At 38.4% G+C, this 15,345-nt stretch overlaps 1 protein-coding gene across 1 annotated transcript in view; it reads right to left on the bottom strand.

Annotated features, from left to right (window-relative positions):
- adamts3 (ADAM metallopeptidase with thrombospondin type 1 motif, 3) overlaps positions 1–15,345 on the bottom strand; it is a 76,965-nt gene that overhangs the window by 14,439 nt on the left and 47,181 nt on the right. The window contains exons 16-19 of the mRNA XM_027028514.2: positions 14,579–14,659; positions 12,811–12,974; positions 7,232–7,388; positions 6,894–7,026 (exon numbers count right to left, since the gene is read on the bottom strand). Of these exons, the coding sequence (XP_026884315.2) occupies positions 6,894–7,026; positions 7,232–7,388; positions 12,811–12,974; positions 14,579–14,659 (535 nt within the window). The remainder of the gene's footprint in view (positions 1–6,893; positions 7,027–7,231; positions 7,389–12,810; positions 12,975–14,578; positions 14,660–15,345) is intronic.

Raw genomic sequence — 15,345 nt, 5'->3', positions numbered from 1 at the left:
GCCTGGAGTAGCAAACAGAATAATAAATAGCTCAGATCTTTTTATATATTCTTCTAAAGTTTCCACATCATTTCATGTATGGATTAAATGACTAAATCTAAGCATGCTGTCATAGTATTGTCTATCTTTTATAAAGTCTGTTTTTCTGTAGTACATGGCTGGTGCTGCTCAAAGACCCATGCTGAAACAGATCCACTTTTTAAAAAGGCCTTTATTGTAAGCTACTGCAGTCAAGGTTTTAATTTATTCTCCTCATGGTCATCAGTCATCGTCAGCATTTGCACTTGAGTCAAACATCTGAAAGGACAATGCAGTGTCAGTTTATTTTCTAATTATTACATGTATGCCAGATAGCTCAAATACTGTGACCTTTTTTTCAACAATAATCAGAGTTACAATATCCAAAGAGAAGATGATGCTCTATAGAACATGCAATTTCACAGGTAAAGCTTTCACTTATTTTATTCAGTAAATTTGTATTTTTCCAAATTAGAAATGACAAAATGTGCTCCCAGCCAAGTGTTAACTGAAACTGAAATGTTTAAATAACTAATACTAGCAGTACAAATGAACCATGTGCTAAATACCCACAACCATCCAGAATGGCTAACAGAAGGCAGGACAGTACTGGTCATGAAGGATTCCAACAAGGGCCAAACACCATCTTACTACAGACCAATAACCTGCCTGTCCACATCACGCAAGTTCCTGTCAAGAATACTAGCCACAACCTGAATGAGTATATGTGTAAGTACATGAGCACTACTCAGAAGGGGACTGGTAACAACACCAGAGGCTCAACATACCACATACTGACAGACAGAGCTGTCCATCAGGATTCCACCAGACAGACAGACCAATCTAAGCATTGCCTGGATTGACTACAATAAAACATATGACTCAGTGCTACACACCTGAATACTCAAATCACTATCTCTGTATAAAGTTAGTAACACCATAAAAACCTTCATCCAGAAGTCAGTGGCACACTGGAGGACAACACTAAAAAAAACAATGGGCCAAATACAAAATTACACAATTGCATAATATTAATCTTGCAATGGTCTTAACAGCAAAAAAAAGGAAAGTATTGAACACCTAGATATGTATATGTGCTAGTTTGAATTTCATATAAAACATTTAAATCATAACCCCCCCAGCAATTTGCTGGAGTGATGAACAAACGGCGGACCAATGATTTGTTGTTAAGACCATTAAATTTAATTCTGGGTTTGGCCCATTTTTCTCCAGGAGTGAACATCAAAGGGATGCATTGTACCCACTACTGTTTTGCATAGCCCAGATGATGTCACATCTCAGCCAGATGATCAATAAGAGATGGTGTAGGTGCCAGAACTAGTATCAGGCACCTCCTGTACATGGATGACCTCTAGCTGTATGCTAAAATGGAAAGAGGCATTGTCACGAATGGCCACCCTCCTGGTGTACCTGTTGTCATGGTTTCCCTGTTGTCTGTTTTCCTGCACTTCCTGATTCTACTCCTTGGTTTCGTTTTCTCCGCCCCTCGTCTGTTCCTTCATTCCAGTCCTTGTTTTGGTTCTCCCTGTTCCCATGTTCACCTGAGTCTGTTTAGTGCCTGATTGTCTTGGTTATTTAAGCCCTGTGTTTTGTCTTCTACATCGTTGGTTATTTTGGTAAGTTGTGTTCCTTCTGTGACATGTATGTTACACTCCTAGTACTGTTGTCACCATTGCTTTTCCATTTACTCCATTCGTATATCAGTTTTACCTTCAGCGTTAAGCTCCACTGGCATGAAATAGCTTTTAATGAGTTGCTAATACAAAGGTTCTCTGTTTCTCTGTGGTACTGTATACTGGGAGGGATGCCAGGAGCTTTCACTTCAACTTCAGAAGTTCAGACATCTGCTTCCTTATTGAGGAGCTGGTGAAAAAAAAAAAGCCCAAATGGCTTACACTTTTACTAAATCCCCCATTTACATATTTGTATCAGCATATTATATATATATGCGCTGTCTGTTGATAGAAGAGCTAAACCTGCCTTTGCACCTACTCTGCTTCCATGGTGACCAGGTCCCCCATCTTCCCTCATCAGCTCATCCTTGGCGGCCATTGCTTAGATGCATTCATGGATGTTTCGTGTCTTACCCTGGCCAGTGGATGTTGCATTTTGTAGGCTTCTTCTACTCTCCTTCCAGCTGGCATACTGCTTTTGGATGTTGGATCCTGGGCAGAGTGCCCTTTGCGTTGGTGGGAGTTTTCTGGCCTTGATGTCTGCACTTTCCAGTTCTTCTTTTGGCCAGTTTATTGTGCCTGAAGGTAATCTGATGACTAGCAGGGAGAACGTGTTTATGATTTGATCTTATTGTTCCTTTTCAACTGACTCTTAAGGACCTCCCTTACCCTGTGGAGGTTCTTGGATATTGCTGTCCTTCTCAGTTTTGCCTCATGATTCCTTTGTGTTTGGAGAATCCCAAGTTATTTGTAGGTCTCCTCTATGTCTGTTATATGGCTTTGTGGAAGTTCAGTCCCCTCTACCCTGATCACTTTTCCTCATTTCTACACTTCTCTAGACAAAATAAAATTCTTATGTTCTTACTGTAGATCCTGCTCAGGCAGAAAAGTTAGTCAATGCCTGTAACGATTCCCATAGGAACAGGCGAGAGGAAGAATGCATGTGCAGGGGGTGGTTTATTAACAAGGGAAATACAAACACGAAAGGCAAAATAACCATAGGCATGGGGTTAACAACCTCTGACTCACTGATGTACTACTACTGCGTCATAGCCTACATATATAATTTCTGTAAAGCTACTTTTCTAAGACAAGCCTTGTTGTAACCCATGCTATATAAATGTATTAGAATTCAATTTTACTTGATAAGATTAATAAAATAAGTACATTACAGTGAGAGGGGTTACATTAGACCATATTATCCATGAAACCACTTTTTGTTAGCAGTATTAGACTAGCTGGTAGTGGTATTGTTTTAACCAATTTGATGACTCACTGTCTTTCCTTATATTTGAAACACACCACCATGATAGTCAAGATGACTTTGCATTTTTTACCTTTGCATTTACATAAAACAAATAAGGTTACACAATCATCATTTTTGTGCATGACCTACCTTTTTGAATGATTTAGTCCTGGGATTTTTTTTAGCCAACTTCAATAATCAAGTAGGTGTGGTGTACAACAGTGGTGCCCAGCTCCAGGTCTGCAGAGTTTAATTTCAACACACCTGACTCCAATATTCATAATACTGAATGCCTTGATAAGCTCCCTGCAGGGCACTATAACCCTAGATGTGGAGTGGGGCACCCCTAATGTACAAGAACAAGATGGTGGGGCAAAAATATGAACATTTCTATTTCTATATCACGCCGTGGTCCTAAACTGTGCTTGTGTATTAGCGTTCTCATGAAATCTGTGTGGTAATAATAAAAAAAGAAGATAAGAAGATGAAGAAGAAGAATATTTAGCATTAATGTTAGAATAATGGTATGTAATCACTACATCAAGGGGCCTACATAAGTGCTTTGCAGAAAATAGTGGATGCGACTCCTTGCCCAGACACTCCGAAAGCAATGAGAAAATGAAAATATAAACAAATAAACCAAACCTGCAGCCTTTTCTATAGCCAATGATAACAAACTTACTATGCATCTGTAGTCATAACTGACATTGCAAAACAAGACATACAAGGAATCTCACTGGAAGAAAGCATAATGAAAGCAAAGCAGTTTATATTCTTTAATGGTTAGAGTGAATACAAATTTCAGCAAAATCTATATTCACTTTGACAGCAAATTACTGTACGAAACCAGATCTGCTGTGAAATCAATTCCTGATTTAGCAAAATGTCAACAGACTGTTTAGGTTATATCACACACTCTTTGCAATTGTGAACTGATTGATATTTGCTTAACAGTCAATTTTAACCAAACAAAATTTTAATCTATTGTCTGTGTTGAAATGAGCATAGCTGGAGAGTTTGTTGTATTAGCACAAGGGGTAGAGCTAAATCATATCTGAAATAATCTTATGGGCTTTGGTATTACATAATTTTTTTCCTATATCAAAGATATTATATTTTGCATTTATAGCTGCACTTCTGGGCTATCAGTGGGAGTGGCACCTCAACCATCAGCACCATCACCACACCAATTCTTCAGTTCAGCACTGCGGACAGCGCCTGGCCCAGCTCCAGCACCGCTGGCATGGACAGCGCCATGGCAAACAATCAGAAGGCAGAGCGGAATAACCCAGCATGGCTTCAGGATAATAATGAGGAACATCTGCAGCAAATAAATGCTGATCAGTGGCAACACAGACCACAGCGCTAACTACGGCACTATCCTGTCTCAGTACATCCTGATGACACAACTCTTCCACAAATAGAGGGGGCAAATGTATCTGCACACAAAGGAGCATAAGAGAACACTGAATTGTTTTTATACTTTGTTGGATATTGTATATATTATATAGAAATGTTTTCCTACCCTGAGCATAAAGAAAATGAAATGTGCTTTTTTTTTGTGGAGCAGTAATCTTTCATTCTCATTTGTACAAGTAAATAAAATACGCAAATAATATTACCATGCAACTAGAGCACATACGATGCAGCATTTTTGTCTAATGATGAGAAATGAAATCTGCAGCACTATGAAGTGTATTTTAGCCAGAATTGCCACTGTTATAACTAGGCATTTAAAAGGTGCCTCTATTCCATGGAATTTGACATTTAATGGAAAAACCAGTGAAGGCTGCTTAACATTTATCTAATGTAGAATTAATTAGCCTGAGAAGGCTAAGCCTCCTGCACCTAGATAAAAATGTTTTTGAAGTGAAAAGACTGTGAGGATCTACTGGCTGATGTCCTAATGGACATATTCAACATCTGCTTGAGATGAGCATTAAGGCTATCCCACAGTGCTTCAAGGCTACCACCACCAGTAGGAACAACCATCAATCACTACTGACCCATAGCACTTACAGCAATAATCATGAAGTTCCTTGAGCAGCTAGTCATAAGTCACATTAGGATCAGACTCTCCACCACGCTGCACCCTTTGCAGTTCATATACTCCCCCGACCATTCCACAGATGATGCAACATTGTATGCTTTTCACCTGGAACTATCCCACCTCCAAACAAAGAATACACATCAGAATCCCATTTATAAGACTTGAGTTCAGTGTTCCAACACAATCATACCCCAACAGCTGACGGCTAAACTAGACCTGCTATATTGCACTGGTCGTCCTCACAGGAAGACCCCAGTCAGTTTGGGTCTGCCTCAAGATCTCCAGCAGCCCTCCAGGGCTGTATACTCAGCCCAGTACAGTTCACACTGCTGCCCCACGACTGTGCTGAATTTCCGGATCCAATTGAATCATCGACCCCACAGCAATTGGCCTAATCAGTGACAGTGCTGAAACATCATACAGAGAGGAGATGGAATGGCGCATGGCCTGGTGCAGGAATCACATTCCGTCCTTGAATGTCGACAAAGCAAAAGAGATGTTGATCATTCTCTGCTGTGCATAAGTGGTTGCACAGTAGAGTGAAGTTCCTTGGCATTTGCATTGCAAAAGTCCTCACATGCAGCCCAGCAGTATTTACATTCTCTCCAGTCCCTCAACAAGGCAAACATTCCTCAATTTGTGTGTTCTGTGAAACTTACTGTTTACAGAACTTTGACTACTGTGACCTGAACTGGCACATTTAAATGTTACTTTTAAATTAAAACTTCACTCTCCTCAGCTTCAAAACCAATAATGTGCTGCCACTTTATACTGGCACTACACTACACTTGACTTGACTACTTGACTTCTGAAACTTACTCAAATGACATTGGTTGTGAATTGCAGATAAGTACTGTGAAGCTGTATGATATCTGACTAGAACCTGAAAAAAATCAGTGAACCTATATGTTTAATAGTATTAGAATTTGACTGTGTATTATCGTGGCTATTTTAGCATGCTTTTGCTATATTAAAATGCTAATTAACAGTGATTTTCAGTAACAATACCCAAATACACTCAGTAATTCTTAGTGGTGACAGTGGTGCCCTTGTTTTGTTGGTGCATAAACAAATGATATAATAAATAGTTATTCTGTACTAACAATACAATAATAAATTGTTCTTCTATAGTCCCAAAAGAACCCCAAAATGAGTCATTTTTGCACAGCACCATGTGTAATACATATGTCTGAACAGTAGGGGTAAATGCAAGCTAAACTTTTTGCTGCATTCCCAGCACAAGACTTGACAACCCTTCAAACAGATGTCTGAGGTTAGGAGCCTCCAGGCTGATGCCTGCATTCACATGCACACCCAAACACTTTTCTTGTCACCTAGCATTAGAAGTGAGGCATTCAACCTTGTCCAAAATCAACCCCCCACTCCAACAGAGTCAGTCACAATAGCATTATAGTTCATTATAAAGTCAATGATTTACCAATGGATCCCCTTCAATTAAACAATCAACAGATAAAACATATAAAAGATATAAATACATAAATGCAGGTGCCTTCCTCAAATAAATTCCTTTAATCCAACATTGATAAGAAGCACTTACAACATTGCACATCCTCCACCTAAACTAAACCTGCTGCAATCATTTTGTCACCTCCGATTTGGTATGGTCTTTGTTCTACTTTGAGGGGCTAAGCCATTATGTAAACAAGAAAACATCCCATCACTGTTTGTATATTCTGGTTATATTTGCAACTCTCTGTGACATGCATGCATGTTTTTGCACCCTTATATAAAGAGAAGGATAAGAACCAACATCAGAGTATAAAAACATTAGATTTTAGATTCAAGAGACTCAGATACATAGGGAGGCTGTGCTAAAGGAAAAGAAAAAAGATATCTAAATCTAAAAGATAGGCCTTTTACTCACTGTGGTTGTGTGCAGTCTTGAAGGTTGCACATCCTACGGATAGGTTTGGGCTTTTTGCTGACGTCACAGTAACTCCTATGCACCATCTTGCTATCTCCTTTCTTTCGGCATCCGTATTTGGTATACTGGAATCCTGATGTCAGAGAAACAAAAAAAATTAACAAAGAGACCTCTCTATCCAGTCAGGACCAGCTTCAATTAACACAATTAAATTTCCATTGCAGTATAAATCACAAACCTCCCTGTAGCCCTTCTTTTCCCGAGTGGCAGGAAGTTGAAAGGGAGTTTCTTAATGAAACGTTAGCAGGTTGAACAAATGTGTGTTCAAATGATGTTACCTCCAGCACAGGGACGTGAGCACTGGGACCAGCTCTTCAGAGCCCACTCATACGTGTCTTCCTGAATCACATTGTTGTTGTTTACTGGGACCAAGTCTTCATGTATGATGTATTTGTACATCAGTGTGGATCTTGTCTCATTGTCCTTTGGTATAATCTTGCATTAAAAAAAAAAAAAACCAAGAAAAAAATGTAGGTGTAACTGGTTGGCGGTATACACTAAAGTCTGCATTGTGCATGAGACTATTTTAGTATTCACAAATATTTATGAAAGTACATGCAGATTTAGACTTTTATAACTTTTTTGTAATCTCATTTGTAAAAGAGAACATGCAGAATGATATGCATACATATCAAAGGCAACAACATTCATTCTAATTTCACGCATTTCTAATTAACATTTTCATGTATTCAAATCATAAACTGAATTAATCTTTTTATGGTTTCATATCTCATTTCACACCACAACTGAAATTCTGTGTACAGGACACATTATATAGTGATTAACATATTAGATTAACATGTTGAAAAGGATAAGATTAATCTTTTAATAATGAATATGCAGACTGTTCAAACTTTGGTATACAGAGGAAAAACTTTATAGCATGCGCTATAATAAGATAGGTTTGTGAAAAAAAAATTATATGAACTTTTATGCCAGATTTATGCAAGATTTCTTCATGGATAATGGCAAATCAGGATTCTCTAGTTTCATAGTAATGAATAAAAACAAACAAAACAAAAACACATCCCAGTCAGGTGAGGCAGTGATGCAAAATTAACATGACTGATACAAAATAATGTACACTATCTATAGGGGTGGAAATTGCTATATTAACAGCAACTCTGTGGATGCAGCAACATTCTGTGCAGATACGTGTGATTAGTTTGAAGGAAAAGTCAACAATATTTTCAATAGCTCATTTCATTGAACAACAATCTCCCCATTGTAGAATTTCATGGGTCTGGAAGGGGTAAGGCAATTATGTCCATGCAGTCACTGGGAAGCACCCCAGTTCTACAGCCTTGTGAAGGAGGACTAATACTGTGGCAGAAATCTGTAATATGCCACTATCATGTGGAACTGGCATTAGGGCCTGTGACATATCAGGCCTTTCGATTTGTTTTTCGTTTTGAGTCTAGCAATTACCGACTAATGCAAAGCCAGATCTAATGAGTCATTCAAAATATGTTCTGACTCTAGAACCTGGTAGCAAATAATAATCATAAATGCCAAAGATCACACATTATGCATTGGTATCCATGGTTACCAATATAAATAATGCAAATAGGATTTTGCCATAAATGATCACTTTATTTGCCCAACCCCAAAGAAGAGAAGAGAATTAAGGATGCAGCATACAATGGACACAACATACAGTGCAGTAAATAAGTGTAATGCAGTAAATAAGAGAACATTCTTAATTGTACTGGCCTAATCTGTTCCTGTTGTTCCATGGGAATGTCTAATTATTCAATGGTCGATTACACTGTAAGACATAATAGGCACAGCACTTAAAATGTTCCCTCAAAAGTTACCACTGCTCATAGAATTTAGAAAGCCTTCTGGTGGAAAAATACATTTGTGGATTAAAGTGCTTGAATCTTTAGTGGTAAGATAGCAATATGTGACTCAAAAATGAACATGATAAACTTATTGCATCCCTTAAGCTTTTACAGGCCTGCTTGGCTCTAATACATGCTCAATGACAATTACTCACCCTCCACTCTTCCTAAGCCTGACTCATCTCCATCTCATTTAACAGATAATCTCATGTTGTGCTTCGTTTGACACCCACAGTGAATCAGCCAGGCATGAGCTCTCTCCAAAGACCTAATTTTCTCTCCCCATTGAGAACATCTGTCAAAGAGCACCACATGCACGCTCACTAGGGCAAACTCAGGCCATGAGCATTACTGCTGTCGGGCATCACTGCCCGCTGCTGCTGTGGTTGCCACTATCTAAGCAACACCTAACAATCACTGCTGCTATCCTAGCAACTCCTAGTGTATTAGGTGACACTACCACCACCTCCTCACTCTCCCAAAACCTCACACTGTGGTGTACCAAACAGGTCTCTTGGTTACCTGAACTCCACTGCTGACAATGGGCCCAAGGGACATATTTTGGAAATAGCTGGTGAATATTTTGGTGTAAGGCTTGCACATTCAAATGTGGAATAAGATTGCAGACCTCGCAATGAGATTCTGACTCATGCAATGACATGGAATACAAAAATATATAGCACAAACAAACTGTGTGTTTGTGTGCACGTGTGTTAAGATGGTAGCAGCATTATTTCACAGCAATTTGCTTTCTGGATAACGCAACACACCCATTGTAACTTCCAACAATAAAGTAAAAGTTTTCAACATGATCTTTGACTGTTTAGTACAAGACTAGTGAAATATGCTTTTTTCAAATACTGAAAAATACTGTGGATAAATATCTACAAAACAAAATGATCTTCAAACTTGACTAATTGATTGAAAAATTATGTGATTAAACAGCAACTGTTGCAAGTGGGACCCAATACCACCCAAAAAAAAAAAGTTGCCAATTTGTGGCAACATCACAGAACAAGGGGAGCTGATATTTTGAATAAACTTGGGGTTTGAAATTGTGCAAGGACATTGAATGACAATCTCGCCTGACTCTGTGGAAGGGGACTGGGCAGAGTCTCACAATTTTTGGATATAAACCGGCAGAAGGTCCCGCTTGAATGGGATGGAAGTGGACAACTACTTGGGTTTAAAAAAACATAGTGGGAAGTTGGATGGCCAGGGCATAGATTTGGTATGTGGTCTGACTGGCTAGACTTTAATTATCTTTGCAGAAGAACAAAATTATCATAGTCTTCAGCCAGTTAAGAATTAGTGTAGGTCTCTGCACAACTTCACTGGCATGAAGCCCCAGGGAAAGTCAGCCAAACTGTCAGGGGCTGATCACTCAGTATAACATGCAATCTATTAGTAAGGAGCTTCTAATTTTCTATAGGTTCTTATGAGGTTCTGAATATAATCTTGCAGTGTGGTACCCATATATTCATACAGTTTGTTTCATAACCATTCTCAACATCTGCAGGCAATTTCACGTATTCTTAATGATGGCACGTCTTTGAAAGGGTTGTATACTAATAGATATGAGTTTTAAGCAACACATGTATATACATGCATATACATCAGATGTAAACATCTCGAGCCACACCAAACTTATGCCTGAGTGGTTAATACAACTGACATCTTCTCAGGAATTGGAAATATAGGCCTACCAGATATAATTTCTATCTCCTTGCCTCAAAAGAAAGTTTTCATTTTTGAAATTTAATGTGCCTTTGACTTATTCTTCGAATAGTCATACACTTCAAAAATAATTAAATGCCAACCATTAACTGCTGCCACTGACAATTTAGGATTTAAATGTCAAATTATTATCTTAGTCATTAGAAGTCTTAAACATGTCCACAGACTTTGCCTTGGAGGGATTCACAAGGCAAAGGCCAAACATTTAGCAAAAATATTGTTCCTCGGCCACCATAAGAAGCATGCAAATTTTTAAAAGATGCTGCTTCCTCTATCCTTAAACTGTAGCACCTATAATGACCTGTATATGATATTCAGTTATTTCATTTCCCATTTCTATTTTATATTGAATGTGATTGCTAAGGAACATAGTAAGCAAAAACTGAAAAAAAAGTGCCTATATCGTTAGCAGCAAATTATCATGGGGTGGTGTGCACATTCAAACCTGTGTAGGATTTCTTCTCTTCCAGCTATTAACTAGTAATATGATCTAAACTAATTTTTTTTTAAACTAGTAAAAAAAAGACTAAAAAAAAAAAACTAGTTACAACTAGGTCATCAGATGGAACCATACCTCTTCTGTACCTCACATACCCACCCAGTTAATCACATCAGTCTTGTTTTATTTCTGCTGTTCTATACATGTACACATTTTTTCTTGTTTTTTTACAAGAAAGTAGCTGGCTCCCACTGATGGATGAACAGAAGAAAGACAAAAGGGAAAAAGCCTTCTATACGAACAGATGTGTGGAAATAAGGTGTGACCTGATCAAGACACTTGCTGCCTAGCAATCGTTGCCTAGCAACACTTCTTTGACAGAATGGTATCTTCAAACAATGTAGTGGAAGGGGCCATTTCTTACACAAAAGAGTAAGAGGAAAAAAATAGACAAGACCAAAAAAAAAAAAAATCTGCAGTCCAATATACAAACTTGTGCTCTAGCTAGGACACTTAGATACAGGTTAGTATCCCACATATCAAGTTTGCCGGTATTGATTAGCTTGGACAGCCCAAGACCAGTGTGCAATGACACAAATCTGGACAAACCTTTTTAATTCCGGAATTACATTAACCACCACAGCAGGCCATGAAGTAAACTGACCTGGGTTAAGAAGCCAAATCAGCTAAGCTTTCTCAGTGATGAATTACATAGTGCTACCTGAATATGCTAACCTGTTTACCATATAATGTTTTGTTAGGTTGTTCATATTACAAAACTAATACACCACAAGTTAATGAACTGGCTAGCTGCATGCACTGCGTGTATTACAATGAAATAAAAACAAAGATGTTGAAATATGTTCCCTTAGCAGCGTTTATGTCTGTTTCATCTGTTTATGCTAAATAATTAGTATAAACTACCCAGTGTTACTAGAATGTACTAGTTAGTGTCACGATTAGTCCCTCCTACCGTTTTCCGTGTTTTCCCTGTCTTGTATATTTTAGTTCCATGCAATAGTTTTGTTTTCTCCGCCCCTTGTTTGATTGCTTACACCTGTCCCTCGTTTCTACTTTATTAAGTTCATGTATTTATACCCTGTTGTGTTCCCTGTGTCTTGGCTGTTCATTGTTTATTTGAATGGTTGTGTTTCTTGGAATCCATGCATTTATGTTTATTTGATGGTTGCGTTTGTGTGTTTGGTTGTTTTGATATTTTTGCAAACCCGCTCTATGACCCTGGACTGCCCTAACCACTCTGATTTTGGATTTGCCCATAGTAAATCGGCTCTTCTCTGCACGTGTCCGCCTCCTTACCGCTCACCATTACAGTTAGCTAGTATATCAGCATACAGAATGCAGATATGCCAATCCAAAAATACCTGATGATGTTAACACTTTTAACTGAGAAGCTCTTGATTTGGCTTGCCATGACTCCTGCTCATCACCAGTGTCTGGGTTGTGTTAGCTACACTGTTGGTGCCTGTGGATATGAAGTCCATGTTTCTTCTTGTTTCTTCTCTGCTGTCAGGGCTCACAATTCCAAGTCAGTTCCCTCGGTCCTTTTTCCTTCTTTATTTCTAATTAGTCTGTTTTTGTCTGAGTCTTGGTTATAACAGCACCTTTGAGATTCATAGGGTATATACATTTTTTGACATGGGTGCGTGTATATTTTGCACTTTGCAACTGCATTTGCATTCTGCATGTGTTTTCTGATTTCATAAATTACAACAAAAAAAACCCACTCTCAAAACATATGAGTATGCATGTTAACAATTCCTTACAGGGTAACAGTAATGTGCTAGTTTGTTACTTTTTGATAAGTACATAAAATTACCAGAACAATGACTGCATCGTGTAATGGTCCGTCCGTGTGGAGGGTCTCAACCTCATCTTCGATGATGTAGTCCCATTCCACTCCGAGGTCAATGAAGCTGCGAGACCTCACATCCTCCCCTTTCCCATTCAGGATGTAATGTCCTGTGGCTTGGTTCTTCACCGCTGGAAGCAGTGAAGTTACACATGATCAAATGGTAAGATCAAAAGAAACAACTCTCCACAATGTACAGATCATCAGTGCCACTTCTAACTTATTTCCTTTTTATGCCATACAAAAAATCTTTCTTTGAATGGATGTAAAATCTATTTAATTCATGGTATTTTCTTAAATTATTTATAGTAAGATTTTGCAAAACTTGCACAATCAATTAGGAGACTATGAAAATATGCAGCGACTTTATGACTATGTCTGCATTATCTATTATTGTCTATTACTGACCCTACTGTGTAGCATTGGCAGAGAAGTGATATGAGTCATTCAGTGACATGGAAAAGTAATGATGCACTTTGGATTGAGAACAGGAGAGACCAGTGCAAGCATCTGAATAAATGTCAGTGAAAGATTACTGACAGAGAAGCATGTCACGTGAATCACCATGGCTGTCATTAAATATCACCGTTGCAAACAGGGATAAGGACACTGGGCAAGTGCTCTATATTGCACTAATGCATATTATTTTGCATCTAATTTGGTAAGGCATTGTAAAGCATGTGAGGCATACAAAAAGCTACAGTATTAAAAATTAAGCAACACTGGAGCAAAAATCAAGTTAAAACCAAATGAGTTAATAGACTTTACTGATGGTTTAGTGCGATGTGAGTAGTTAATGGTTTCTTATTCAGAAAAGAAAAAAAAAACACAAATTCCTACTTAAACTGAATCACCGACTATGGACACCAAGTCTTACTATACACTCATTCATTTATCTTCTAAATCACTTAATCCAGTTACATGGGACAGGAGCATATCCTACTAGCACAGGGTTCAAGCAGAGAACCAACCCTGAACCAGGCACCAGTCCATCCCAGAGCAGCTCACTGTACATCTAAACCTTTTATTATTATATTTATCCCACTGCAAACCATGTTTGCTCTTTTTGAAAATTAGTAAAATACCATGTTGAAATGTGCACCTGGTAGAATCAAATTTCATCAGTAAATAGTAACTACGAAGAAGGCTTAGCTTAAATGTTTAATGGGAAGCAAAGATAATTTCATTAGGACTATTTTGACATGAACAGAAAACTAGTTAATTAATTATCACTAAACAGTGATAAGGTCAAAACTCTTAAGCAGTGGTGAAGGAACCATTATCAAATATTAAATAATTTTACATGGTTAGGAATTGTGGGAAATATATGCATAAAAAGCTAGGAACTTGTGCTCAATAGCACATTTCTTATAGACTATTTATCTCTGGGGTCTTTTTAATTAGTTAAATTTTTTTTAAATTAGTCCATGACTGAGAATTTAGCTCACATTGGGAGGAAAAAAAGCCTGAATGTAGATAGATGCTGTTCAAATGTACTTTGAAACCAAAAACTCTCTTTTAGAGACATTGAATGGCATAAAATGATTAACATGAGTGTAATGAAATATCTTTTCATGTTAATATCAGTGTAATTGTTTTCTTCATATCAATGAAATGATTACACCACCACACTGAGATAAGATGAAAGGAAACAGTGACAAGGATCAGATATGTGTAACAGTGAGTGTGCATATATTTTCCAGGCCAGAGAGCCATGAGGACAGCCGTCACTTACCAAGAATGTGAGGGGATGCCTCATGTTCTTGGATGATCACATGTCTAGCCCCAGGGGGGATGAGGAACATCTTTATGTAACCTTTGCACCAGAGCCAAAATGGCAAAAAAGGCAAAGCATATAGGGGGAAAAGATAGCAGAAGTAATTAGTACGCAAAAGTAATGTCTCATTTTCCTTTGCAGAGGTGGACATCCTTTAATTAGGAGGTGTGCTGTTTTGCTGCTAGGCTCCAGAGAGGCAATTTCAGAGAGTTGCGCTACTGAAGTTGTCCATCAAGCTAGGTCACACAAAGGCTGTGAGAAAAAGTTACTTGAGAATGTGGCCAAAGGTTCTCCATTCAGACTCCATAAAATACATTCATCTCCTCATAAATGTCTCATGAATGGCACAGGTTCTAAGAGCATCAGGGCTATGTGAGACTGAAGTAGTTCCAAGCAGTGCCAAGGATTTCAGCAAATCAGTCAACGGTTGAATCTTGAAGGGCTGTTGAGCAACACTATCCTGTTGACAAATGTATGAAAGAAGTTGAATGGAAGAACCACTTTCCAACGTATCTCACACAAGAAAAGAAAGCGCTAAAGACACTAAGCTGCCTCCGTAGTTCTGCCCTGCTACAGATGTCCACATCTCTGCAAAGTCCACACCACTCACCAAGAACATTTCTAGAGTCCTCAGATTCATTCAGAAACACATGCCGTGCTCCCTTGGGCAGCAAGAAGGCTCCTCTTGTTTTCCCTTGAGGACAAAAATCAGCTGTTACACCATC

Source organism: Electrophorus electricus, chromosome 9 (assembly GCF_013358815.1).
Source record: "Electrophorus electricus isolate fEleEle1 chromosome 9, fEleEle1.pri, whole genome shotgun sequence".
NCBI lineage: Eukaryota > Metazoa > Chordata > Actinopteri > Gymnotiformes > Gymnotidae > Electrophorus > Electrophorus electricus.
The sequence above is the reverse complement of the archived record's forward strand: the minus strand, read 5'-3'. Positions and strand labels throughout refer to the sequence as shown.